The following is a 27,921-nucleotide window of genomic DNA, read 5'->3' as shown; positions in this document are numbered from 1 at the left end:
CCATAATTGATTGAAAACACTCAGCAGCATTCACGATATTTGGGGTACAGCAGGTCTGTAGGCAGCCCGTATACGCCTTTCAGCTGAACCTTTTCTGCACCCGGGTCAGCCTCCAGCTGTCAGCACTGAGATGACCTGGTGCCAGCTTTGGCTTTTACAGGCCACCAGAACCTTCCTCCACTTCGGCCACCGCCCCCAAAGCCCCCGCCTCCGGAGACGCCCGAGGCCCCGCCCCGCGCCCGAGGCCCCGCCCCGACGTGACGGCTGGCTGCGCGCCGGCGCCGGGAGCGTGGGCTGACCCGCGTTGCCTCGCGCCGTGCGGGCTGCGGCAACCGTCCGCCGTCGGCGCGGCTTGGGCGGTTGTCTTGGAGAAGCAGGATGGCGGCGACGGCTGCCGCGGTCGTGGCGGAGGAGGACACGGAGCTGCGGGACCTGCTGGTGCAGACGCTGGAGAACAGCGGGGTCCTGAACCGCATCAAGGTTGGGCGGGAAGCCGGGGGGCCGGCGGAGGGGAGGCCGGCCGCGGGCGTCACAAAGGGGCAAGGGGCGCGTCCGGCGGGCTGCCCGGGCTGGGGTCCGAGCTCGCGGGCCACCTCGGGGGCGGTCCGCGCTCGGGTCGAGGGTCTCTCCCGGGGAGCCTCCGGGCCGCGTGGCGGCGACCGGGTGGGGGGGCCCGGCCAGCCTTCGTCGGAGGAGGCCGACCGCGGCGTCCGGTGGTCGAGTCGCCCGCTACCCACCCTGGTCCCGTTCCAGGCCCGGTGGTCGAGTTGCTCCCCGCCCCTGGGTCTCCCCCGCCCCTGGCCTCTGCTGCTGCGCAGGGAGCCCCTCCCGCTGGCGGTGACGAGCGGGTGGCGGGCTGCTTCTCGGAGTGTACTTTGCAACCTTGACGCGACCGATGGGCGTCATGAAGGACCGGAAATCAGGACCGCAGCCGGAGTGATGGGTGCTGACAGTGCCAGGGGGACAGACGGTGGGCACGGGGGCACAGAGAGCTTGCGCCCCTTCGTCAGGACGTCTCGGGACGCCTTCTGGCCTCTCTTTGTACCTGCCTGCTGAGCGTTATCATCTTGCTAGTTTTCCTTTTGCCTTTTGAAATTTCAACCGGTAAGCTTCTTGTTCCGAAAATGTCCTGAGATCATTTTTGTTCCTTTACCCCCGCCCCCCGCTTTTTTTCAAGGCTGAACTCCGAGCAGCGGTGTTTTTAGCGCTAGAGGAGCAAGAAAAAGTAGAGGTACGAAATCTACAAAGTTTAATGACTGTATTCGTTTATGTTTAATTTCTTATTACTTAAAAGCCACTGTAAAACACTGTTTAGAGGAGTGTGTAGCCAGGGACAGTTTTGAACTAAGGATTAAACTTCTTTACTGTTGGGAGAGGGTCAAGATTATTCTCTTTTCATGTATATTTTAGAGTTTTGGAGTAATCTGAAGAAAGTTAAGGCACCACAACTCTGAGGCCAGTAGTAAATCTCATAGATCTCTTTCCTTAGGGGGAATCCAGAACACTTGAAGAAACGGTTTCACAGTAAGTGGGTTTACTGCGGGACCCCTTAGAACCTTTAATATGCTAATATGCACTGTGAATCCCCACCAGGTGGGAGGAATATCGTATGCAGCTTTTCTCCAAGTTATCTGGTCACCCAGTTATTTTAAAATCATGTAGTCTTTCTTATGTCAAAGGTCCCGTCACTTCTCTGTGTATAAGTGTATTTAGTTTTTTCTCTCTACGGCAAGCCCTGCCACCATCTTGAGTAAATATCCTGGACCTTGACGTCAGCAAGCGTTACTACATAATCAAGGCCTTCGACTTCCTCTGTGACAAATCAGCCTCTCCTCCTCCTCACTTTAGACCTAGATGCCTTGCTCCGCTCTAACTTCATGAAGGTCTTCAGTTTTTGGCTCTTCTTTGTTTTTCCAGGCATCAGTCTTCTCTTAGCTGCCTCTTGTTCTTAGCTGGTCTGGACCCCATGGTCCACATCTCAGAAATCCTCACTACCTTCCCTTCCAGCCATACTCGATTTGGGGAAAAATCTTAAGGATCATTTCGTTGGGCAGATTAACTCCCCTCCCCGTTTGTGTCCGTCTGCACTGGAGCGGTCGCCCCGCACTGGACTGCTGATGTTCCTGGTTGGTGGTTCCAGCCTCTGTGAGGTCCTGAGCTGGCTGACCCTGCTTCTCGTCTCTGCTCAGCAGCTCCTGCTTCGCCTTCACGTTAGCCTTCTACATCACCTGTTTCCTTCACTGTTGACAGACGGTCTTCTCTCTCCCTTCGCTAGATAATAGAAGCATCAGATCCTAACTTTTTGTGTCCTCCCCCACAATCTGTCACTCATCTCAGAAAAAGCTCCCCTGCATCTGTGTTCATCTGTTTCTCGTTCCTTCCTGCTTTAGTAGAGGCGACTCTATCTTGCTCAAGAATAATCACTTTCTCTGGGTTTTACCTTCTAGGTGTTACTGTCAGTGCCTCTTCTATGTGCTGTTCTTTGGCCTCTCCCTTTCTGCTGGCTCTTTTGTTGAGCACGAAAACATGTTTACATCTCTCTCAAGGAGAAAGCTGATTCCCTTGACTCATGTTCTGCTTTTTAATACCTCTGCAACTTTTTTCCTCAGTTTTGAAAGACTGTGTCTGTCTTATACCTTTCCTTGTGCTCCAGGCACCCTCTAATTCATTAACATCTTAAATCCATCACTACTACACCTAAGTAATTTCTTTTGCTGCTGTCAAGAAGAATCTCCTAATTGAGTATATCTCAGTCCTTACCTGTCTCAGTCCTTATCTTAGCAAAAAGTAGTTCCTGTAGTAATCAGTAGTTATAGAATGGGTGTAGCCATCATTTTGTGGGTGACAGTAGTTAACTTAATATCTTTGCCAGAAAATTTAACTTTAGTCTACATTTTGTAGTGGTTTGGGGATAAATGTATAACACTTAAAATATTTCATTTTTTAACAGAACAAAACTCCTTTAGTCAATGAGAGCCTGAAAAAGTTTTTAAATACGAAAGATGGTAAGATGTTTGTTGTTGTTTATTTTGTCTGTTTCTGAATTTTCAAATCTCGACTCCATTTGGGAGAAATGAGGAATTTCAGATTATTTTTTGAAGTATCTGATTCTTATAGGTTCTCATTTTAAATTGTATATTATTGTACAACTGAGTTGCCATTAAATATCAGTGGTCATGGGAAATTGTTGGTTAAAGCCAATTTTATTGTAAAAAGCTGATTTTACTGTGAAAAGCAAAACACTCATCCATTTATGAAATGTCACGTTGTGTTACTGATAGTTCCAGACCAGTGGTCCTAATGAGGAAATGGCGGAACTGACATGTTCATCACTTAATTGTATTATTCAAGAGAAGAAATTTGCAATTTGAAACATTGAGAAACTTCTTTTCTTCCTTTACTGTAGTTATCTTACTTCCAGTGTCAGCGAGGAGGCCTCGGGTTCCTAAAGACCCTCTCCCACCTTCTCTTTTGCCCTTTGCAGGCCGGCTGGTGGCTAGTCTCGTTGCCGAATTTCTTCAGTTTTTCAATCTTGATTTTACCTTGGCTGTTTTTCAACCTGAAACTAGCACAGTAAGAATGATGCTTTTTACGTCTGTCTCTGAAACTGCCTTTGATACAGATGGGTTCATTGCAAGCTGAAAGTTAACAAAATTTGACAACTTACTTAGTTTAATCTTGCATGAAGATTATATTTTATAGTTGATTATCTTTTTCTCAAAAGCCGTCTGAGCTGTCAGATAGCTGGCACCAGTGTCCCTGCTTCACATAACTTGCCAGAAGTGTTGTTATAGAGTTAACTTGTTCTGCTCTAAGCCTGTACCTGGTAATGGAGACTTTGAATGCAGAGACTTGGTAAAAGAAATATATAATTCTTAAAAATGGACGTTTCATTCCTTAGAAAAATGGCCTCTTTGAGTTTAGATCTCTAAACTTTAAGTTTTAAGTTCTTTAAGTTCTGAAAATATTTTTCTTTAATCTGTGAAAATAACTTTTCTATATTTTGGTGCATTTATACTTCTTTATATCGTATTTCTTTCCCAGTTTCAGGGTCTCGAAGGTCGAGAGAATTTAGCCCGAGATTTAGGAATTATTGAAGCAGAAGGTACGGTGGGTGGACCCTTATTATTAGAAGTGATCAGACGCTGTCAACAGAAAGAAAAAGGGCCAACCAGTGGGGAAGTAAGTACAGTCCTATCCTTGGTTACCTGTTTCTGTTTTCTAGTCATCGCCTGTCTAGTGCGGCCACGCAGATTAGTGCATACGTAACGAGTCGGGTTTAAATAAAAAGAGGTATTCCTTCAAAACAAAACAAGGCATACTCAGAGATTGTATAAATGCACATTTTGATGACGATTGGAGGTGGGGTAGCTCTGAGGCTGCTGCTGCACCTGCTCTGGGGAGTGACATTCAGGTCCGGGAGTTCAGGGGCTGGGCCGTGTGGGGCCAGTCCCAGCTCCTCCACTCACTGACCTCTGGCCTCTGGCCTCGGTCATGCGACTCCCCTCCCCGGGGCCTCCTCTGCAGATGGGGATGGTAGTCTTCCTCACAGGCGTGTGGGGCTCACAGGCGTGAGTTAGTGCGTGTGAAATGCTGAGAACACTCAATTGTTGGTTGTTACTTTTACTACTATTTTTAAACATAGAAGGGCTGAATTATAAGCTAGTTAACAATTTTTTGAACTTAAAGGCTTTTCAAAACTAGGCTTAAAACTTTAAGCTGTTGATTTTGCAGTTTGTAAACATTTTCATATTTCGTGGTTTTTTTTTTTTTTTTTTTTTTTTTTTTTTTTTTTTGCCGTACGCGGGCCTCTCACTGCTGCGGCCTCTCCCGTCGCGGAGCACAGGCTCCGGACGCGCAGGCCCAGCGGCCACGGCTCACGGGCCCAGCCGCCCCGCGGCATGTGGGATCCTCCCGGACCGGGGCGCGAACCCGGTTCCCCTGCATCGGCAAGCGGACTCTCAACCACTGCGCCACCAGGGAAGCCCTCATACTTTGTTTTTTTGATTAGCCATTGTCTTTCTTATCCTTTCTTTTTAGAAATCGTGCTGATGAGATTAATGGTCTGATTTCCTTTACAAACATTAGTTTTACATAAAGATACTGTTTCATAGATGTAGACAACACCGTGACTGTTCCAGATACCTGGTTAAACGTGTGCTTTTAGTCAGGTTGGTCTGTAGGAATGTGGAAGGTAATGGACTTTGGACTTGTGATGCTGGAGAAGAAAACTAGCTGTGGATTAGCCCACTGAACTCAGGGAAGCTTTCACCAAAAGTACGTTTTAACCCCCCCGCTTAAAAACCAGGTTGCTGTGCCCACATCTTTTCAGTCTTTTCTATTCACGATTGCTGAATTAATTCAGCTCTTTGTCTGTTTCTTCCCTTTTTAAACATTACAGTGACTATGTAATGGCAACTAAATAATCTCCAGGTTCCTCAACTTTAAGATCCTGCATGATGCGGCACCAACCTGACTTTCTAGCCTTATGCCTTTTTTTGAAATGTGCAACCTTGTGCTTAGGCCAGGTGGAGCTTACCCTTGAAAGTGGCTTTTGCTTTCTTGCCTTCCCCCTTTTCTCATCTATTCTCCACCTGAAATGGTACATCCTCTCCCGTACCCAGCTGCGCAGTGTTACCATCCATGTTCTGTTTTTTTAAAAAATAAATTTATTTATTTTTATTTATTTTATTCTTTGGCTGTGTTGGGTCTTCACTGCTGCGTGCAGGCTTTCTCTACTTGCAGCGAGCGGGGGATATTCTTTGTTGCGGTTCGCGGGCTTCTCATTGTGGAGGCTTCTTTTGTTGCGGAGCGCGGGCTCTAGGCACACGGGCTTCGGTAGTTGTGGCTCGTGGGCTCAGTAGTTGTGGCGCATGGGCTCAGTAGTTGTGGCTCACGGGCTTAGTTGCTCCGCAGCATGTGGGATCTTCCTGGACCGGGGCTCAAACCCTTGTCCCCGGTAGTTGTGGCTCGTGGGCTCAGTAGTTGTGGCGCATGGGCTCAGTAGTTGTGGCTCACGGGCTTAGTTGCTCCGCAGCATGTGGGATCTTCCTGGACCGGGGCTCAAACCCTTGTCCCCTGCATTGGCAGGCGGATTCTCAACCACTGAGCCACCAGGGAAGCCCCACCATCCATGTTCTCTTGACTCTGACTTCGGGGACGTTTTCTCTTGTTTTTACTCACTCCCTCCTGGCAGCCCCTGTAATTTAGTGCCTCATCCCACATAGTTGTAATAGTTACCTGTTTTTTTAAAAAAAATTTAATTTTATTTTTTTTTTATTTAGACATCAGGTTCTTATTAGTTATCCATTTTATACATATTAGTGTGTACATGTCAATCCTAATCTCCCAGTTCATCCCACCCCACGCCCCCCTCAGTTACCTGTTTTTATGAGAGTCGCTTATATCTATGAATAACGCAGCACCAGGAGCCACTTTTGGAATGTACTCCTGTTTTTATGAGAGTTGCTAGTTGATTTTTTTTTTTTTTTTTTTTTTTTTTTTGAGACAGTGAAGTAAGGAAGCAAGTCAAGCGAAGGTAGAAAGAGTAGCTCTTTGAGAATCGCAGGACAGTGTTAGGGTGGCAAGTCGGGAAAGCAAAGTGAGAAGGTTAAATAACTCTGGAGAGGAAGCTTGGGGGCATGTTTAAATGTGGCCTGAGTATAGCCTGTTCAGGGTGTTTGGGTGAAATACTCAGCAGGTAATTAGAATCACAAATCTGTTTGCTTTGTGTTTTGGTAAAACTTGAAGAAAATCTAATGAGGATATTTATATTAATAGGAAGAAATAAAAGTGCCAATATCGTATAGTGGTTTTAAATGCTTCTGTTGAGGTATAATCGGTATGTTCGTGCTTTATTTTTAAGTGTGTTTTAATTTTAAACTGTGAAACATTTCAGGGTGCACTAGGTCCATCTGATGTACATTCTCCACCGAAGTCACCAGAAGGAAAACCAAGTGCGCGCACTCCTCCCAGCAAGGTGAGTGGGCTAAGGCTCCGCGGGGCTCTGCCTTCTGTCTCTACTCTTGTTACAGGTTTTGTTGTCGTTAAAGAGCTTTTTTGGCTTTGATGAAGTATATATTTTAATGTTTATTTATTTATTTAGAGAGTCTTCTAAAACTTTATTAAGCTCCTTTGGGACCATTATGCAAGACAGTAGGTTTTTTAAAATGCCCTGTAAATATGCTCTTAAATTTTTTTATCAACAGTTTATTTGTTGAGCCACGTGAGATTTGGGTCTCAGTGCTATACTTTCCATTTTAAAAATACTGAATTTATTTAAAAAATTTTTTTTAATTTTTGAAAATTCTTTTGCTTTGATATTGTTTTGAATATTGTATCGTAGAAAGAAATATGCTGTTAAATAACAGAATTGTAGGATATTTGGATTCATTTGGTATTTTGAATATTTTGTCCTTCAGTTAACAAGGAAACTTACTTTTCACTTATAAATCCCTGTAATTTGAGAATATCAGGCTCCAGAATATAGAATTGTGTTGAATACTGTAGACAGGTGCCCAGATTTGGAATTGTAAATCACGATGATTTTTTTATACTAATGAGATATTTTAAGGATTTATAAAAAGTCTGTGCACTCTGGTTATATTTGTATGAGCTGTTGAAGTTAAGGCCTTCTGATTTCAGGGATTTGGATTAACGGAGAAAAAAATTTTGTGGAACACTTGAATTTAAAATCAAGGTTCTCTGTGATAGTTGGAATGGATAGAAAGGTGATGGTATGGAAGGGCATCTTCCTGTGCCTGGCTGAGCACAGCACGGTGGATGAACCAGCCCATCTTACCCAAGGGCGGGCTTGGGTCTGCTTGTGTTGTGTGACTTCCTCTGACTTCTGTTTGGCGAGGTGCCATGGAGTACCTCCCAAAAGTGGCTCCTGGTGCTGTGTTATTCGTAGATACAAGTCGTGTCGTTTTAAATTAGGTGAACGTCTGGAGGGCAGCAGTTGTACTGCTAGGTTCCTTGCTTTTCCAGATGCCTGGGTGTAGACACCAGCGAATGGTTCCTGTTGCTGTTTATTGCTGGTTCTTTGATTTTGTTGCTCCTTTTTATTTTTTAGATTTAGAAATCAGAGGAATGCCGTGCCTTGGGAATGAGGCTGTCATGCTGCTGGTAGCTGTTCTTTTCCCCAAGGCCTAGTTAGCCTTTCCTAATAGGGTCGGTTGGTCTTGGAAGCATTTTCCCGTGATGCTCATGGGAGGCTGGAACCTGCTGTACAGGGAGAACGAGGTCGTGAGTGAATCTAAAATTCCCTTCAAATTAAGTGCCAGATATAAGAGCCTTAGTAAAAAGAAAGGTTTGCTTTCTGTGAAAATATCTGGCTTTAGAGGGATTAAAATTAACCATATTCCGAAATACTTATTAATACCTATAGTATTGAGTTATTTGGAAGTTCTCTTTTTAGCATATTATTTTCTAAAGCACGTCGGCAATACTAATTTTCCACATACCGTGTGTCTTCAAGATAAGATGTTAATGTCTGTTTTATATAGCCGTGTGCCCTCTACATAAAGAGAGTTTTAAGCTCTGTCATGAGAATCATCAAGAGGATGTTAAGTTTTAAGTCAGGAAATGTTGCTCTAAATACAGAGAAGTGGTGGTAATTTTTAAGGTGTCTCCAGGTGGTCCCTGCTTCCACCAGCTCTGATGGTTTTCAGCTTCACCTGGGCCCTCAGTCAGCATTGTAGGCCTGCGCGTGCGGTGGGCACTTCCGGACACCATAGGCCACGTCTCCCGTGGGGCTGGATGGGGTCTGTTTTAAGACAGGGCACTCTTTTGGCAGTTAAACCGCAGTTCCCCCGTAGTCCTACGGGATCTGGATTTGGGATTCCAGCCCTTGCCCCACCCGTTTCTTGCCCGCTCTCTTCTCTCTCTGAGGTCTTTGGGTGGTTTGGGGGCTCTGCGAAGGGCCGACACAGTAGGGCGCCTCATCGGTCTGGGGAGCGCTAGGAGTTCCGGGAAGCTGGGGCCAAGCTCGGGGTCCAGCCGGGCCCTTAGAAGCTCGCTTTGCGTCCTCCTGGGGAAGGAGAGGTAAGGCCGGGGCAGGTCCTAAAGGAAGCTGCCGAGGCCTTCAGGCTGGCTCTCTCAGCATGCTGCTGGGCGGAGCGGGAAAGGAGCGAGTCGCCACACACGGCAGCTGAGCAGGGCGGCTCCGGTCCCTGCGTTCAACCCCGTGACTGTCGGACAGAGGAATTAAACATGAGCTGAACCCCTTCAGGGAGAGTGTGAAGAAAAGACTAAAACAGTGGATTTCAAAATGAAGCACATTAGTTAGATTTTCCATTTTTAAGAAATTTTCTAATAGGAATCTTTATTGGTTTGGTATGAATTAGTTTATTTTTAAAGATTTATACTTTGTGGTAAAATGTCATTTTATTCTCATGCTCAGATACCAAGGTATAAAGGACAAGGTAAGAAGAAGCCAAGCAGGCGGAAGTCTGGTGCCAAGGTAACGCGGGAGGGCCGAGGAGGAGAGCGGCCTGGGCCGGGCCAACCGCCGGCCTCACGCGGGCCTCCTCGGGCGCTGAGTTCCCATTGGCCTAGGGTTACGTTTTCTTTCGAAATGTCACTTTCTTTTATCTGTGATCAGAACATGCCGAAGTCATGGTGACGTAAAAGAAAAAGTAGTTTGACTTTTCAGTTTTTATCCAGGTGAAAATCATAGTGCTGTATTTTAAAACTCTGTTCTCGATTTTGCTTTGAGAATTCCTTGTTTTTTTGGCAACAAAAACAAGTTGAAGATACTTACTTTCCTCTTGAATGGATGGTCATCTATGTATTCTTAACATTATGATTTTTATCTGAGGTAACTAGAACATCAGACTACTTTTTGGATAAGTTCCAGTCGATGAGTAAAGGCCAACCCTAGTTTCCTTCAAGACACTTCTGTTTATGTTGAGCAGCTGGTCAGTCCCCGCACGTCTGTTAGCCTTTCTGAGCGCTGCCTCACAGCAGACTCACGGGGGGCGCGCTGTGTCACCGCCTTGGCTGCTGCTTTTCCTTCCCAAAAGATCTCAAAATTCGACTAAGCTAGTAGATGAACTGCTTATAAAATTTAAGTGTTGGAGTTCTCAGAAGCATTAATTATCTGTATAGTTCTTACACTTACTTAGAATAAGATCAAGTGATTTAACGTTCAATTCTGTGAGAATCACTAGTCCTTGTTGAGCCTAGGTTTATGTATAGATTTTTTCACTAAGTTGAGGGCTTCCAAAATTAAAGGCTTTTGAAAAATCGCATTTGCTGTGTTAGCTGTGGCTTTAGTTTTAGTGGTTTCAATGGTAAGTTCCTGTTATTATATTGGTTCACGCTATTCTTTATGCGCTACTACATGAGAAGATGTTTTAAAACGTATTCGAGTATGTTTGAACATTTACATAGTGCAAGTCTTTGTCTGTTAAGTGCTGGGGGCAAGACAGATTGAACCTGGGTCCTCACTTAAGCAGTTTATGGTCAAACTGGAGACGTGAGACAGACCTTAAGAAAAATGATTAAGCGTATAAACTAGCATGTTTTTTATAGATGTTTTAAGTCAGTTTCTTGTACTTTTTTAAAGTATATTTTGTAATACTAAATTTTAAAAATCTTGTTGGTGTCATGAGTTTTAAAGAAGTTAAAACATTTGAAAGAAGTCGATACGTAGAACCGAAGCCACTAGGAGACACGTTTCACTTTGTGCGCTGGACGCAGCGGCGGGAGCCCAGACCTCGCCCGCCCTCTGCGCCGGGCAGGGCCTCACGTGCTCTGCGGTGACTGAGGAGTCTGCACAGGCCTTATTCTGGAGCTGCAGGCTGCAAGTCGGGCCCCTTTTATTTCACGATTATATTCCTGAGCCCAAGACACTTCCTCAACAACTTGGAAACCTTTTCCCTTCTACTCCCCTGCTTGTTTCCGAGTTGCGTCTGTAAGAAGTGTGTGTTGTACCCAACGTTGCCTGTTTCCAGCCCAGCAGAGGGGCCGCTCGCTCCCCCTCCCTCTGCCTTCGTCCTTTGCCCTGTGCGTGCAGCAGGCTCCCAGTACCCTTAATGTCCTAGCTTTCTGAACGTCTTACTAATCCAGATCCTGAGCTGCGTCTGGTCATGGGGGTTGTCCCCAGCCAGGCTCCGGGGGAGCCGTTCCCAGGGTGGGCAGAGCTGGGAGTGGGAGCCCGGGCGCCCAGCAGGACGTGTCTGTGTCTTGCTGTTTCTTTTGCCTGCGGGAAGGCACAAGTATTAGCTGCTCGTTCCGAGACTTCCGGCTGTTTTCAGAGAAGCTATGTTCATATCAGAAATAGGCTTAAAAAAATCAGTCACATGTATAACTGCTTTGTACTTAGTTTTGTAAGCCCGTTAATACGCAAAGCAAAACTAAGGGTTTTGAACTAATTTAATTTGAGTAAAAATAAAAGTTACGCTTCTTTTTGTTATTGTTGTAGGACGACAAAGGATGCTAGAAGAGTTAGAATACAAGGTGCATAAATATTAGACGGGAGGGCAGTTCTTTAACGAGTTAAACATTTTAAATGTGCATTAACACTTCCAAAGTATCATCCGTAATAATCTGTTTTGGTGTGAACCATATTGTTGAACCAAGCATGGTGCTAGTTGTCTGAAAAAAATAAATGCATTTTATTTATTACAACAGACTTTTGGCAGGCTCCACTAAGGTTTTTACCATTCAGTTGAAAAAACGAAGGTATTGGATGTTTTTGTTTGCTTTTAACACGAAGCTGTTTTAATCATCACCTTAAATGTAGCATGGAAGGTTATCCTTTCTTTTCATAATCGATTTTCAGCTGTTTTAAAACCGATTTGTGTTGAGGTATTTTTTTGCTTCAAGTTCTTAATAAATGACATTTCTTAATTTGTTCCTTGTTTTCCACATTCTGGGATAAGCCCAGCTTTATGTTGATTTAGGGTGGTGATGGGGATCACGGGTTGTGTATGTTTGGGAGCGTGTGCTTCCGCATCTTTTGCGGCGCACACACACACACACACACACACACACACACACACGGTGGTGATGGGGATCACGGGTTGTGTATGTTTGGGAGCGTGTGCTTCCGCATCTCTTGCGGCACACACACACACACACACACACACACACACACACACACACACACACACACACACACACACACACACACACACACCCCACCCCCTAAATGAAGGAGTGCATGTGGGTGAACAAGATGCCAGCCCTCGGCCCATAACCCATAATTGTGCCTGGCCTCTTCTGCTTCAGGTCCCAGACTTCCTGTCCGCTGAACCTGTGAGCTGGCTGCACAGGGTAGGAGAGCAGAGCGGCTGGACAGAGGGTAATCTTCAGGCCGATTTCACAGCCAGACTTTGGTTCTCATGTGCATCTGTGGGAATTACAGATTGCTTATACAGCATAGGGATAGCGTTTCTTTAGAAAAACTGAGTTTTTAGAAAGAGGGGCTTGTATGTTTGTTTTGTGGTTTTCAAATTCCACAGTGTTTACTTTCTAGATAAGTAAATTAAACCTTTAAATATATGTGTGTGTTACAATGGTAGTAAAACTACTTTTCTAAATAATTCATTAGTAAGTCATGGGTCACAAACTGCCTTTGGTGGAGTCGGGGAGGGGAGCTGCAGGCTAAAGTATGGGCGGGGAAGAGAATTAGAATTGCACAAATATTTTTGAATACTTTTGCAAAACTGGGATGTTTCTTTGGCTTTGCTGTTCCTCTGTTATGAACAGTGCAGATTAAGCCTTTAGTTTAGAAAAAAAAATTATTTTTTCCAGGTTTTTAAGACATTCTACTGATAATTCAGTTTTTGGCTACTGGAAAATTGGTAGTTATTTCTCTGTGAAACTTCTTTATGATGCTGATTTGCTGTTAATCTAGAAATGATTGAAATCTTGAATGTGTAAGTGTACTAGTAGAAAATTAAACATACACTAGAACTTCCTTACAGTTTGACTGTAATTTACCATAAAGCTTATTAGCCCTGGGGTCCATCCAGGGGATTAAGTGACTGCTGTAGTGCTGTGCAGTAGGCCTCCTGCTGATCTGGAAAGACAAGACTTTGTTATGTTTTATTATGATTACCTCTTAGTTCCTCGGGCAGCTGTAACAAAGTACCACAAAGTTGGTAGCTCAAAACAGCAGAAGTTTACTGTCTCAGGGTCCTGGAGGCTGGAAGTCTGAGGTCAAGGTGTCTGCAGGGTTGCCTCCTTCTGAGGCTAGGCCTCTGTCCCCGGCCTCTCTCCCAGCTTCTCGCAGCCCCCGGCAGTCCTCGGTGCTCCTTGTCTTGTAGACACATGGCTCCAGTCTCTAAGGTCGTGTTGGCAGGGCTTTCTCCCTGTGCGTGCCTGTCCTCTCCTGTTGGGACACCAGGCGTATTGAGTTAGGGGCCTGCTCGCCTCCACTGTGCCCTCCCCTTAACTGGTTACATCTGTAGTGACCCTACTTGTAAATGACTGCACATTCTGAAGTACTGGGTATTAGGACTTCAGCTTACCTCGTGGGGGGATGCAGTTTAACCCATAATAACCTCCAAGGCTGCTGAGGTTGTCCAGGGAATGAATTCTAAGGCATTGTCATAGGAATTTTTTGTTTTGGTTGCATTTCTTTATTTTAAACAATTCTTAATCTTAGCTGTTTAGATTTATCCTGAGTCTTAATTTGTCCACATCTAGGTGATAGACTCAGGTAACTGAAGTTTAGGTATACGAGACTTGTCTTCAGCCATGATAAAAGTTTTTTAAACACATCCCAGTCTATTTCAATTTCAGTTATAAGAAATAGACCTGGGCTTCCCTGGTGGCGCAGTGGTTGAGAATCCGCCTGCCGATGCAGGGGACGCGGGTCCGTGCCCCGGTCCGGGAAGATCCCACGTGCCGCGGAGCGGCTGGGCCCGTGAGCCGTGGCCGCTGAGCCTGCGCGTCCGGAGCCTGTGCTCCACAACGGGAGAGGCCACGGCAGTGAGAGGCCCGCGTAACGCAAAAAAAAAAAAAAAAAAAAAAAATAGACCTTATTTTCACCAGACCAATTCCTCTTCCTGTGTTCTCAGTATCAGTTGATAGTCTCCAAAGTTGAAACAGGGAGCCATTCTTAAATCTCACTCCTCTCGCAGTTCCCATATTAAATCCATTACCAAGTCCTGCTAACTTAACTTGTATATACTTGTCTGAATGTTCCCGTCTAATTAATCCTTATTCCAGCTCTCAGTTTCCTCTTATGCAAAATGGGATGATATTGTGTAATTCTTGTCAGCATTATTATGCCAGCTTTACAGGTAAAGAAATTGAAGCATAGGGAGATCAGGACCTTGTGTAAAGTTACATAGAAGAGTTGGGATTTACACACAGCGTCCAGCTGCTTCTACAGCTCTAGTTAAATCCCTTGTACCTTTTTTTGGGTTACTCAAACAGCCTCCTAACTGTTTTCCTCTTTTAAGAGTTTTGACTCTTCAAGTTGGTTCTTTACATAGTCATGTGATCTTTCTAATATGCAAACATGACTCCTGCGTGACATATCTCTGTGATCTGCGACCTGTCTTGCTTTGTTCTGCTGAGCCTTGCTTTAGCTTCACACTTTAGCAATTCTGAACTCTTTGTGTTTCTTGGTGCATATCCGTTGTTTCTCAATTCTGTGCCTTTACTCTAGCTAATCCACTGCCTAGAATACCCTGTCTTTAACTCCTGTCTTCAAAGTTCTCTTTATTTTTAAAACTCAGCTTAGACATCTTTACCTCCAAGAAGACCTTTTAAAGCCTCCTTTTTTCTAAGTTTGTATTTGGTGTCTCTCTGTACCCCTTGTGTATCTCCATTATTAAACTTCCCATTTAAAAATCTAAAAAATAAAAAAATAAATAGATCCCAGGGTATGTGCATCGTGAGTTGATCTGGTGTTGCTCAGAAAATTTGGACTTCCTCCATGACAATTGCTCTTAAAGTTTTGCAGTACTTTTGTTTCAATCTACAGAATGTTTTGATAAATACTTCTTCGCTTAGTGTGGGTTTTTTTTAATCGTAAAAAATATTTGGAATTAAGTTTAGTGAATTCATTAGTAACCTGGTTAGGTAATGGTCTTTTTGATAAAAAATGAGCCGTAGTTACAAAGTAATGACACGTCTCTATGTGATTTAGAAATTGATTTTGACAGCGTTTCCAAAGCAGATTGAGTGTTTTTAAAGTTTAATTTTACTCCATAGATAAATAGAACTATAATTTTAAAGCAAATTATTATTTTAAAAAATATGTATTGTGTTGAACATCGTAATGTGCTACTCCATGAAACTTGTCTTCCTAAAACTAGTCTTTTGTTTCATAGCAAGACTAAAACCTGTCAAAAATAATCATGGATATATATTGGTTATTAAGTTCAGATAGTTCATTATATGGACTTAAATTATGTTGCTGTGAATTCATGGGGAAGAAAGACTTTGTTGGAATAATTGTTGTTTCCTGTAATGTGCTTTACATTTGTATTTGTCCGTTTCATGTCAGGTGTCCTTTTGAATTTTCTCAGGGATGTTTTGAAGGAGGCAGTCTTTCACTGTCTCAGTATCTGTAATCATAAATGTGTTTAAATAGCACAAGAATGCAGGGTATTTATTTTCAAATGCATATTCCTTTGAAAAGATATAAATCAAATTTTAAAACATTTATAAATCAGAAATTATAATGGGCATGAATATACTTAAGAAATACATAGGTGGATGGTGCTTCTCTATAATTGATAACAATAGGAAAACTTTAGGAAAGTTATTGGGAAATTTGAAAAAGTGTCTGCTTCTTTGAAAATATCCTGTGTTGTCTAAAAGGGTGATAACTTGGTATTTATTTCTCCAGACATCTCTTTTTACAACCATTGATGTATCTATGTTAATAACATACGGAATGTATAGCTCTATACAAGGCCCTAAAAGTTGTATAGCATATATCTTACCTGCTGTCAACTAGTTATGGCCTCTAATTAGTGTAAAGCTAGAAATGTATATCTTACTGCATAGTACCTTCTGTCTCTACACAGACTGAAAGTGCAGTCGTCCTTAGTGTCTCCTTGAGTAATTTCTAACCCGCATTATGACCACTTTTCCCCAGCTGCCCATCCCTTTTTTCTTACCTCCTAGTAATAATTTGACTTGGAAAAGACTACTGCGGTTCAGTTCTTGAGGAAATCCCTGCCTGAGAACATTGAGTTCTTTAAAATTGCATAGTTAGTAGTAGAGTGTGGACTACATTACACATTCCGTGCTTCAGGAGAGTGCTCGTCTCACACACTGTGGCAGCGTACTCAGCACTGCCCTCTGTGGTGTGCAGGCTGAATCTTGGGAAACTGTCGTTTTTAACCCATAAAAACTGCAGTTTCATATGACTCAACCTGATAGCAGAGCATAAGCCTCTAGAGCTAACCTCTGGAATCAGACTTTGATATCAGACGCCTTTACTCCCCGGCTTGGCAAGTGACTGCAGTGTCTCTACGTTTCCTTTTCCATTTCTGCAGAGAAAACAGAACCTGCCCCACAGGTTATTCTGAGGATTAAAATGAGGTAACACATGGGAAGCATTTGAAGACTTTCCATAAATGTTAGCTACTTTTATCATTACTATCATGCTATTTTGGTTTTGTTATGATTTTTATTGTTGTTGACATAGAAGTGTCTAAAGACAAAAAGAAATCTGACCAAGGATAGAATAAAATTAGGTTGTGAGGGTTAGGGCTACCTGAAAACAAGAAAATACAGTGTGCGGTATATTTTCTGCTAACATCACCAGATCAGTAGGACAGGAGTAAAAATGCTTGAGAATTTTGTACATTGGTTTCAGATATATAGAAACATATACATCAATACATGCATCCATGGACGCTTAAGGGAGGTGTGGAATAAGGAGTTACTCTGAAAGTCTGAATTAAGACCAGTGATAAAACTAGCAAAACTTTACTTTAGAAATGTGAGAACGGTAAAGGCGGCATCTTTCACCTTGATGTCCACTGTATTTGGCACTGGATGGAAAACTGCTAGTTTTATTGATGGCCACTTTGTTTTAATGCTTGGTCCATTTATGTGATGAACTCATCTTCCTTATCTCCTTTATTAGTAATGCTTTTTATTTGCGAGTTGAAAACATATTAAGGTAATCTATGAAGCAGTGATATATATGTAAGAGGAAATGGGAAAGTTTGTTTATAAATGGGCTAGGTAAAGGTATTTCCATTTAGGGAGGGAGGAGAGGAATGGTACAAACATGTTTGACGTTTTTCCCCTTCGAAAGTTCGTTATGCTCTGAAGCCTGGGGAGGAACTGGTCGGTCCGGGGGGGTCCCACTGCACCTCATGCAGTTGCAAGACCCCACGTGTGTATGCGCGTGCACACACAGAATTGCGTACGTTCACGTGACTTTTTTATTATTTGAGATGTCTTAATTAAAGTTTTATTTCGCCAAGGAGACCTTTTCTCTTTCCCTCTCTCTTTTTCTAGAAGGCCAGCAATGACGCTAGTCAGAGTGATACCAGTATCTCATCATCAGAACCAAAGAGCAAAAGTAGTCTTCACTTATTGGCCCATGACACAAAAATTGGATCCTTGTTAAGCAACAAAAGTCTAGATGTCAAAGACAAAGCTGGTCCTTGTCCAGATGAAGATGATATGGAAGGAGATTCTTTCTTTGATGATCCCATTCCTAAACCAGAAAAAACCTATGGTTGGTGAGTAACCTGTGCTTTTATATTATCAGACTAGTGGCTTAAAAATAGAGTTTCTAAATGTTTTATGTTTAAGAGATAACGAGCTACCAGTGGTTCTGTAATTACTGAATTCGTAAGTCTGATTTTGTGTCATTAAAGCCTTTTATGTTGTAAAACAATTCCAAGTTTTGAAGGACCTAGACGTTAATGATTTCAGCAGGTAGGTTTGTACTGAGTACCTGCCCATATGCCAGGTACCGTTGCAGGTACAGGTGCAACAGTGATGAAACAGGCAAAATCTCTGCTTCCGGGAGCTCATACGCTGGACGGCAACAGCAATAAGTTAAGAGCCACCAGGTGCCGTGTCGCGTCGACGCAGCCCGTGTTACAGGAACTGAGAGAACTGAACGGCAGAGGGCGGGCGTGGGGGTGTGGAGGGCAGCCGGTTCTCAGTAGCTGTCGGAGAAGGCCTCACCTCAGGGGCGAGCTTACGGAGGGGAGAGTAGGCCAGGCGTTTAGCTGGGCTTCTGGAGCCCTGCACAGGCAGAGGTGTGTGGTGTGGCAGGTCCGAGGACCCGTGGCGAAGGAGCTTGCAGGAGGTGGAGTCGGGCCAGGGGCCGGGAGCGACCGTGGCAGGGCTTGGCTCGACTCCGAGGGGCCCGGAAGCCCCGGGGCTGCGAGCAGCAGGGTGACCGATCTGACTGGCGCGGTGACGGGGCCACCTGGTGCCGGGTCCCCGGGGGAAGCTCTGCGGGCCCTCCAGGTGAGAGATGATGGTGGAAGTGGTGAGAGGTAGGCGGTTCGGGATGTGTTTTGAGTTTGGATCCAGAAGGATTTGCTGATAAGTGTGAGAGAGGAAAAGCAATATCAGGGGCAGCTCCGGGGTTTCCAGGCTGAATAACTAGGAGGTTGGAAATGCCATTGATGGAGATGAAAAGCAGGAGGGGCGAGGCTGGATCGCACGGTGGGCCGCGCGGCAGTCCAGAGCTCGCTCTTGCCCGGGGAGTTCGAGAAGCTTGTCAATGGAGAGGTGAAGTCTGTTTTCAGGTGTGGGTGTGGGCATTCAGGGAGAGGTCTGGGCTAGAGGTGGCCATTAGGGAGTCATCAGTGTTAGCTGAGATTGCAGCCGGAAGACTGGAAGAGGCCACCAAGGAAGGGGCACTGCCGCGGGAAGGGGACCCAGGGAACCGGAGAGAGAGGCGTCCTTGGAGGAGGAGGCCCGAGTGAGCAGCTGAGCTAAGTTCTGCTGAAAGCCACCCTTTGCACTTAGCCGCACGGAGCCCCGATGCCCCTCGCGGGCGGTCCCGTCGGGTGGGGCTGGGGCAGTGTTAAAGGGTTAGCGTGGCTTCAAAAAAGCCTGAGACGAGAGGACTGTACGTGGCAGAGTTTTCCTGTCCAGGGTGCAGAAGGATGCGCGGTGGCTGGAGGGCGGGCAGAGGGGACTAGAAACGGTAAACTGCAAGAGCGGCGGCACGCACGTGTGTTGGTGAGAGTAGTCCGGCTTTAAAGGGGAAAAGCGAGCGAGGTGAGGGCGGGAGAGGGGAATTCCTGGAGTGCTGCACCTCCGCGTCCGCCGCAGGCTGGCGGTCAGGACTGTGTGCTGAGGTCAGCTGGTGGCTGAGGTCATCTGCGGCCCGCTGTGCAGGGCCACGTCTGGGCTGTCGTGCTGTGCTCGTCAGCCCCTGCGCTGTCCCTTGCCTGCATCTCTGGGCCACGGAAGGGGCTTCTGATAAAATCCCAGACGGTGAAGCCGATGAAGAGGAGCAGTTTAATTTGTGAGATAGCACACACAATTCTAGAGAGAGGTGATAACTTCCTGCGTGAATTTGCCCTGATTCTTAGGCTGTTTTGCCTTGCCAGGTATACTTCATGATTTTGAATCTGTGAAATGTATATTCTTTATTTCCCAGCTCCTGTGTTGCCTATAAGATATATTCAAGCTGCTTATGTTTTAATGGCAGAATGTGAGAATCCCATTTAACTGTACACTTGTTTCTTGCTAGGAGAAGTGAACCTAGTAAGCCAGTAGGAAGCCTTGCGTCGCTCTCGGACGCCCCGCCCTTAAAAAGTGGACTCAGCTCCCTTACTGGAGCTCCCTCGTTGAAAGACTCTGAAAGTGAGTGTCTGGAAGTCCCTAGGTTTGCTGACTGAAGACGTGGACTTTGAATGCTGATGATTTTTTTTTCTCTAATTAATTAAGTAGTGTATGATCATTGTTGATTTTTTCAGAAAAATATATGTAAAATCATAAAAACAGCCCATAATTTTACTGCTCAGTGATATTTTCTATTAATATTTTATTCTAAAAATTTCTTTTGAGCGCGGTCATATTCTCTGTATTGTTTTGTGTTCTGCTTTTCCTATGCCATGGAAATATTTTTAGGAAACTGACTTTTTAACCGTCTTCTATAATAAATAGACATTATAATTTTTAAGCCGTCTCTCTTTTTTGGACATTTAAATTGACTTACGTAGGATTTACTTACAATTAATTTTTAAAACTTTGTTTCATAGATTCTGTAGATAGCACAGTAATCATCGTAAGAATGTTAAAATACAATTCTCCCTTTCGGGATTTGTATCAGATGTATCTTTTTATTTGCAGCAGAGGTAGGGATTGTTAGCTAGACATGGAATGGCCCTGCTACTGCACACAGATGGTGACAAGACCAAGGATTTAAAAAGCAAAGCCTTAAACATGTAATCATGCAGATGAGCTTTGTATACTATATGATAGTAAATATAAGATTTAATTGGCAGAGTGTTTAGAGTATAAATGTGTCTCTTTGAGTAGATCTTTATCAGGAAATTGCTGTGGGGTTTTGCATAATCTTGTAGTACTTACGAACCATTTTGTGTTATGTGATACCACTGTAGTAGGATTTCCCAGGGCACATAAAGTAAACTAGCCATGAGTCTGTTAATTCGGCCCAGTTTCCCTCTTTTTCTCCTTTCCCATGGTATTGTCACCTTCAGTGAAGGAATCCAGAATGTCATGATCATGTCACTCTTAACACTGACTAGGAAATAATGATTTAGAGAGGGCATTGAGAACTGGGGACTGAAGAAATAAAAACCAATGAGGAGATAAGTTTGGTAAATGAAATAGCAGTTAACTTGAAGCAAAATTTAGAAGTTCAAAGGAGAAATAAAACTGATGAGAATAATTAACTGTAGTCCGTGAATTCATACCCAGTAGGGCTTCTTATAGAAGGCTGATATCTGATAGTTGGGTAGAAAATGATTTTCATGGTCAGGTTCCAATAAAGAGTAGTATGGCTACAAAAAGGATATGTAATAGTGTGGTTAGAAAAGGGACGTGTGATACATAGTGTAAGCATCTTATATTGTGTAATGCATAATAATGCATAATGCAGTATAATTAATCAGTTTGTAATTTTCTTCTTAGTTTTCGGTTATGACCTATCAGCAAACCTGTACTGCAAAAAAAAGTTGACATGGTTTAGAGACGATTATATCCTAAAAGTCAGTTTAATGTGGATATTTTTTCCTGTTCACAGGTAAAAGGGGAAACACAATTTTGAAAGATCTTAAATTGGTCAGTGATAAAATTGGATCCCTTGGTTTAGGTAAGTAGATTTCCAGTTTCAGTATTGACTGCTTTAAGGCGATTATTTTTTAGAATAAAATCTTAAATGAAGTGTCAGTCAGCCTACCGTGAGCACCTCGTGCACAGATGGGTGGACGGTTTTGATGTATCCAGGGTTACTCTGTCGGCCAGGGGTGGAGGGAGCAGTAACCACAGCGGATTCTGTCCTCGTGGGGTTTAAACCTAGCAGGAAGATGGGTGTTAAACCGGTGCCTTACGGGTACTTTGAGTGTTAGAAGAGTCAGGCCGCAGCGTTACGGAAGCGGGTAGTAGTTTGACTTAGCCTAGCCTTGGCGATGGGGGCGCCTCTGCCAGGAAGTGACTGCTCTGCGAGACCTGCTGGGGCAGGCAGAGGGGAGAGCCTGCCGTTCGGACCGCGAGCACAGTGCGCACTGAGGCAGAGGCGCTTCCCTGGGGCGGCGGAACGCGGCCCGGGCGCCAGGGGGCCAGTCTGATGGGGATGGCCGTGTAACAGGAGCTCTGGGGTGTTGTGTCCCGTCCTGTGGTCTGCGGCAGCAGGAGAAGCCTCTGCCTGCCCTGGGCCACTTGTGGGCACTGTACCGCCCTCACAACCTTGGCGTTTCTGGAATAAGCCTTTAGAGCACAGTTTCGTTTGGGAGACAGAAATATTAGTCAAAGGCACTCGTGTTCACAGACAGGCGCTTCACATGTTTAAAGCATGAGTCGGCAAACTCTTTCTGTGAAGGGACAGAATGGGTATTTGAGGCTTTGTGGGCCACACGTAGTCTCTGAGTATTCTTTGTATTTTTACAATCATTGAAAAATGTAAAAGCCATTCCTGACTTGCAGGCTGTACAAAAGCAGGTTGTGGGCGGATTTGGCCTGCAGGACCGGCTCTTATGTGTAACCAGGAAGTCAGAGGCTAATGTTAGGCTCCAGCCCATTATTCAGTGACTCTTTTGTCCTTGAATTGGCTACAGAAGCCGGAGGAAGGTGGGGGAGTGGTTAGTTTCCCCCAAATCCAAACTGCAGCCCGACTGTTCTTTTTAATGATGCCATGTAATTCAGTAGTGTAGTTTTTGAAGGGAACGTGTGTCTAATTGTAGGTAAATTGTGAGGTGTGCTTATATAAATGTAACATATATCTCTTTTCTTAAACTTACCAGGGACTGGGGAAGAAGATGCCTATGTTGATGATTTTAATAGGTAAGAGAAATGGTTGGACGAGAAATATATAAATTGTGAGCAACTTCTGAACAGGAAAGCAGGACCGCACTACGTTGGTGCTTATTTTAGTCTGATTCTCTTGTCCATATTGATTGAAGGTGAATGGAAGATAGTTAATCCAGAATTATACACTGGACTCTGAAGCATGTTTCTGATTTTACATTAGAATAAGAACATCTATATTGTGTGCAGGGAACTTGATAAGAATAAGAAAAGGAAATAACACTGAAGGATTGACTCAGAAGCCAGCAGAAGCAGTGAGGCCACTGGATTGTCAGTGCTTTCGTTCTCCCCTTTCTGAGCTCAGTGGTGGGAATTGTCTACATTCGGCTTAAACAAATTGCCCTCTCAAACTGTTTTTCTGATTCACATGACATTTCTTAACTTTTTGTTTCAGGTAATTTTTTTTATATATGTAAAGAAAATATAACCTATGGCTTGGCTAATAATTAATTTGGAAGTAATATTTGTTGTAGATATGATTAGAAATTTAAAATCAGAGTTTGAGCATTTTATGTAACTGATAGGTTTTTTCCGCAATATAGAATTTGTGTTTACTTTCTAACATATTATACAGTTTTTTGAGAGATAAAATTTTAAAAATCTGGGTTTGCTTCTTTCATGCCCTTGTGACCGTAGTCACTGTTACGAAGCTTAGTGTTCTCATCTGGTAAATGGACTGGACTCTTCCTGTGCCCTTGCTAAGTTATTTTAAGGCTCAAGTGAGATGAGATGTATGGAATTAATGATGTGTAATAGTTTATTCTACTTTATTTAAAGAATTAAAGTAATTACGTGAAAGATTGAAGAATGCTCGTTACTCTCTCTGAGTGTTTATAGTCAAAGTTCTTATTTTTCTTTTCTCCCCGCCTGAAATTAGTACCAGCCATCGCTCAGAAAGAAGTGAGCTGAGTGTTGGTGAAGAGATCGAGGAGGACCTCTCTGTGGAAATGGATGACGCCAACACCAGTGATAAAGTATGGTGGTGTGCTTCTCCCATGGAGTGCTATCTGTGCCTGTTGCCTTGAGTTACTGTAAAGCTTCAAAACTGTATACTTTTTGCAGGGCAGGAATAGAAAGGCAGACTTAGAGAACAGATGGGTGGACACAGGAGGGGAAGGGGGAGGGTGGGACGAATCGGGAGATGAGGTTTGACGTAAACACACGACCGTGTGTAGAACAGCTAGCTAGGGGGAACCTGCTGTGCAGCGCGGGGAGCTCAGCTCGGGGCTCTGTGACGGCCTAGAGGGGGGGATGGGGGCTGGGGAGGGAGGTCCAAGGGGGAGAGGATGTGTGTACGCGTAGGGCTGGGTCACTTGGCTGTGCGGCAGAAACTAACAGAACACTGTGAAGCAGTTACACGCCAATAAAATAAAATGATACTGACTAGGAGAAAAGCAGTTGAAAATTCCGTAAAGTTTATGACGGAGTTTCCTGGTCCAAATCTAAAAAGAATGTCTGTACTGAATGTGTAAAATTGTTTTCAGTTGTCGCCTGCTTTGTTAACTGAGTGCTTGTGAAATGCTGGCGTGTTATTACTGGGGCTTCAATTGCTGTGGGTGTGACTGGGCCATGGTGGGTCAGGATGAGAGTCAGAATAGACCACCTCAGGGTGTAGACACTGTAGGTAGGAGGTCCTTTTCAGAGACGTCAGTATCGAAGGTTGGTGTGTATATAAGAGCCCTGTGAATGCAGGAGCTGAAGCAGAGACTGGGGTGTGGAGTGTTTTTGCGGTCTGAGCAGGCAGGGAGACAAGACAGCGAAACAGGGAGTCAGGGTGTAAAATTAGGAGTGCATTTTGGAGATCACATTTGGCCTTTTATTGGGCAGAGAGCAGATACTTAGGTGTATGATAGATCTGAGATGTAAGGTAGCATCTCAGGATCCGATATCGGTGCCCACGGTAAACTGTGGGTGAGTCTGCCTTTGAGGTTGTAGGTCACTGCAGCCTGGAGGTGAACCTTGCTTTCCAGAATAAGGAAGGACTCTCCAAGTGCTTGTGACTGTCAAGGACTGTCATGTAGGGAGAAGGCCTTTGAGAGAAGCAGCATTTTATAATGAATCTGGGCCCGCGTTCCTATTCTTTTATGTGTGTGTTTTCTCAGGCGAGCTGCACCCTTTGATCCTCAGTTTCTTTATTCGTGAGGTGGAGGTGTCAATGCCTCCCTCATAGGCTTGTTCTGAAGGTTAAGTGATAATATATAACGTGCCTTCTCTAATTCCTGATACAGTATAAGTTTGTAATAATTTGTCTTTCTCTTTTTACCTTATGTCATCCTAAAGAGGCCTGAAAATGTTGCTTTAAAGTTACGAAAAGAACTACAGATGGATTATTTTAACAGCCAGTCTTCTTGTTAATGTAGAGTTCAACTGTTAGCTCAGCTTTCAAAAAAATTTCAAAAAAGGAAGAAGAAAGTGAGGACAAGGACTTCTGACTATGCAGCAGTTTGTAGAGTATAAGATAGTATCTAAGTTATGGCAATAGATGTTAAACATTATTTAAGACTCTGCTTGCATCCTGACACTAATTCTTTTCTTTCTCTTGAACAACAAAGCTTGATGACCTGACACAGGACCTAACTGTGTCCCAGCTCAGTGATGTAGCGGATTATCTGGAAGATGTTGCCTAGGCGATGAAAGAAGGAAGTATTCTAATCGGCAAAGGACAAAGGACTCTGATCAGTTCTTTTTTTTTTTTCCTGGACAATCACTCTTTGCTGGAATGTCTGCTCCCTATTGGTGCCTTGTGTTTCGAAAAGATTACAGATATTTTTTAAAATTAACTTTTCATTATACTAAACAAAACACTCCTATTTGAGACTATGTGTGGAAGATTCAATATTCTTAATTTGGTTTAGCTACATGCTTCTCTATGGAAGTTGATTACGCTCAAATTCCCTACAAGGAGCGAGCCTGTGAAATGCCGGTATTAAGCGCGTAACGAGGGCGCCAGTGAAGCCGCAGGTTCCCAGAGCTCCGCGTGCGCGCCTGGGGGGCAGCCGCCTGGGGTCAGGCCCTTCGGCAGCAGGTGGTTCGTCTGCAGTCGGCGCGTTCGGCAGCGGGTGGTTCTGCAGGTAGCTGGCAGGTGGCCTGGAAAATCTGCAGTCCTGAAGCCCGTCGCTGTAAGTTACATTTGATAGGTTGACTTTATTTTATATTTCCTTCCATTTGGAAGGTTTGTTAGACCATTAAGGTTATATTAAAATACTCGTGTGTGCCGCTTAGTTTTGCTTGTTTTAAAGATTAAAATCCAGATGTGGTTATGACTTTTGATTCATGGAATTGTCTCTGACAGCACTTGCAGTCGCCGCGCTATTATGTCCATGTAAGAAGCTTTATTCACAGGTTCTCCTTGTCATAGTTATAATTTATTATTTGTAAAGATGCCTTGAAACATATTAAATACCAAAATGCATCTGAAACCATTAAGCAGTGCTTTTATTTCAGATCTATAAGTTGGTTATATTAAAATCCAAATTGGACTGTAACAGTAGTAATGGCCTAAGACCATATCCAGTTTGACAAGCTTTATACACTGTACATAGTTTCATTGTAACCCTTAAAAGTTGAGCCAATGATAGAATTTCAGGCAGTCTCGTTTACATTCTATCCATTGTGCTGCTATTTATGTAGGTTGCTGACATTACTGACCCTGAAGTATTAAAAAGAACAATTGGAAGTGATGCGTGCATGTTCATATTGATGTAAGTAAAGCTGTGATTGTGTTAAATTTTGTACTTTTTAATTTCAGTTAAATTAAAGCTTTTTATTGTCACCTTTATTAATAAAAGGAGCAAATTAGACCTAATTCATTGATCTCAAGAAGTGAACAGACTTTGTGGTTTGTATAATGTTCGTTTTTCATTGCATACTAGTCTAAACATTACAGAAATATTTACTAGGCTCCGAAATGTAAAGGGAAATGATAATGCATGGATCAAGGTTATGTGACATTAGAATCGGATTTTATACAATTCAAGTGAAGCTGAGCCATAAACACCAAGAGGAAGCAGGACAGAATGTGGGCCAGGGCAGCCTGGGAGCCGCTCTGCCAAGCTGCCCTCAGTGTGTGGGCCATGATCTCAGTCTCGGCCAGGCTTTTTGTTTCACGTGAGGAAATAGCGCTGCATGAAGATGTAGTCTGTTGCTAAAAGCCCCCCAGTGTGCTCGCCGTAAAGTGTATTTCCTTGGCTGTCATCTCTGTAAGAAGTCGTTTTCTATAAAGACTGTGGTTCTGTTCTGGCCCTCTGGAATCTGTGTCAAATGTGTGATTTCTTTTTTTATATTATTTGATAGGAGCTGGATTTCTGCGCAGTGATTTGAAATCATTTCAGTGGGATGGTCATCGGGGTGTGGCGCTTTAATTTCGCAGAAAACTTTTCAATAGTAGCATCTGAAATTTGTCATTTTTCTGTTACCCACAGAATCTGATCTTTTTATAGTAGCTGGGAGGATGGGGAGAAGGAGGCCAAATATGAGACTCCCTTTGTCATCAGCAATACATACATCTGATCAGATAGTTTTAATAGCTTAAAATTCAGCTATGAAAGCGCTCTGTTTCCACATGTGTCCCTTGATTAGATAGAAGGTTTTGAGTGTGATTGGCGTTTTCTTTTTGTTGAGAAGTACATATTGAAATATTAACCCAGGAAATAACATTTTTATGGTAAAACCTGTATTGTACAGTGGAGTTTTTCACATGTTTCTTTGTCTGTCGATGTCAGTAAAAGTCTCGTTTTACTGACGGTGACTAAAGTGAGCGAGAGCTCGTGCCCTTTGTGTCTCGTGGTGGCGGTGACCAGGCAGCAGCTGTGCTGACCTCGGTCCCGCCCCCATGGCCGCCGCCTGCCTCTGCCCCCGCCCCTCTTGCCTTGCGCCCCGCCCCAGCGCCGCACAGCGCCTGCGAGCTGCCGAGGTGGGTCCCGTCTCGGGGCCTTGTCTGGATCGTCCTTCCCGCAATCCTCCCGGGCTGGCTTGTTCCCGTCTCGTTCTCAGAGAAGCTCCAGCGGGAGGGGATGCCCGTTTTCCCTCCCACCCCATCACTGTCACGTTCGCCCCGTGTATTTTATTCGTCTCTCATTGCTGTCTGAGATGCGCTGGGCTGTCATCCATAAGCTCCGTTGGAGCAGGGACTCTGTAAGCAGTGTGGTTCCCTGGTTCCTGGAGCAGACGCCAGCCCCAGTGTGTGCCGGTGAGGATCCAAGGCGACCACAGCCACAGATCCAGGGGTCTGGGAAGCGCGGTCTGGGGCTGGGCAGCTGCTGCCCGAGGACAGCACGGCACGCTCTCAGGGGGACAGCCGTCCTTCCCCGAACCCAGGGAGGCCCCAGCTTCAAGTCCGAGGAGTGGCTCCGGGACAGCGGGCCTGGCTGCCCCGCCCACCCCCCAGGCTGGTCGGAGCATTGCTCCTGACGGACGTGGGCAGGCCTCCTGTCTGCGGCTCAGCGTGGACACTGGCACAGGGCAGCA

General features: G+C 44.4%; 1 protein-coding gene across 3 annotated transcripts; it reads left to right on the top strand.

Moving 5' to 3' along the window:
* Positions 1–302: 302 nt before the first annotated feature.
* Positions 303–26,689, top strand: CEP43 (centrosomal protein 43). 3 transcript variants are annotated; one of them, XR_003681590.2, is made up of 14 exons: positions 303–480; positions 1,178–1,231; positions 2,951–3,005; positions 3,485–3,573; positions 4,045–4,182; positions 6,899–6,979; positions 9,404–9,463; positions 17,449–17,675; positions 19,658–19,770; positions 21,176–21,244; positions 22,392–22,431; positions 23,333–23,429; positions 25,008–25,574; positions 26,086–26,689. XR_003681590.2 is itself a non-coding variant. In XM_024122536.2 (13 exons), the coding sequence occupies exons 1-13, from the start codon at positions 379–381 to the stop codon at positions 25,080–25,082; spliced, it is 1,200 nt and encodes a 399-aa protein (XP_023978304.1). In that variant the 5' UTR covers positions 303–378; the 3' UTR covers positions 25,083–25,874. The 3 variants fall into 3 exon arrangements, 2 of the variants coding, with proteins under 2 accessions (XP_023978304.1, XP_023978305.1); XM_024122536.2 differs by lacking the exon at positions 26,086–26,689 and having other exon boundaries at positions 25,008–25,874; XM_024122537.3 differs by lacking the exons at positions 9,404–9,463; positions 26,086–26,689 and having other exon boundaries at positions 25,008–25,874.
* Positions 26,690–27,921: the final 1,232 nt, after the last annotated feature.

Source organism: Physeter macrocephalus, chromosome 10, assembly GCF_002837175.3.
Source record: "Physeter macrocephalus isolate SW-GA chromosome 10, ASM283717v5, whole genome shotgun sequence".
In the NCBI taxonomy this organism is placed as follows: domain Eukaryota; kingdom Metazoa; phylum Chordata; class Mammalia; order Artiodactyla; family Physeteridae; genus Physeter; species Physeter macrocephalus.
Note: the sequence above shows the minus strand (reverse complement) of the source record. Positions and strands in the feature narration are given on the sequence as shown.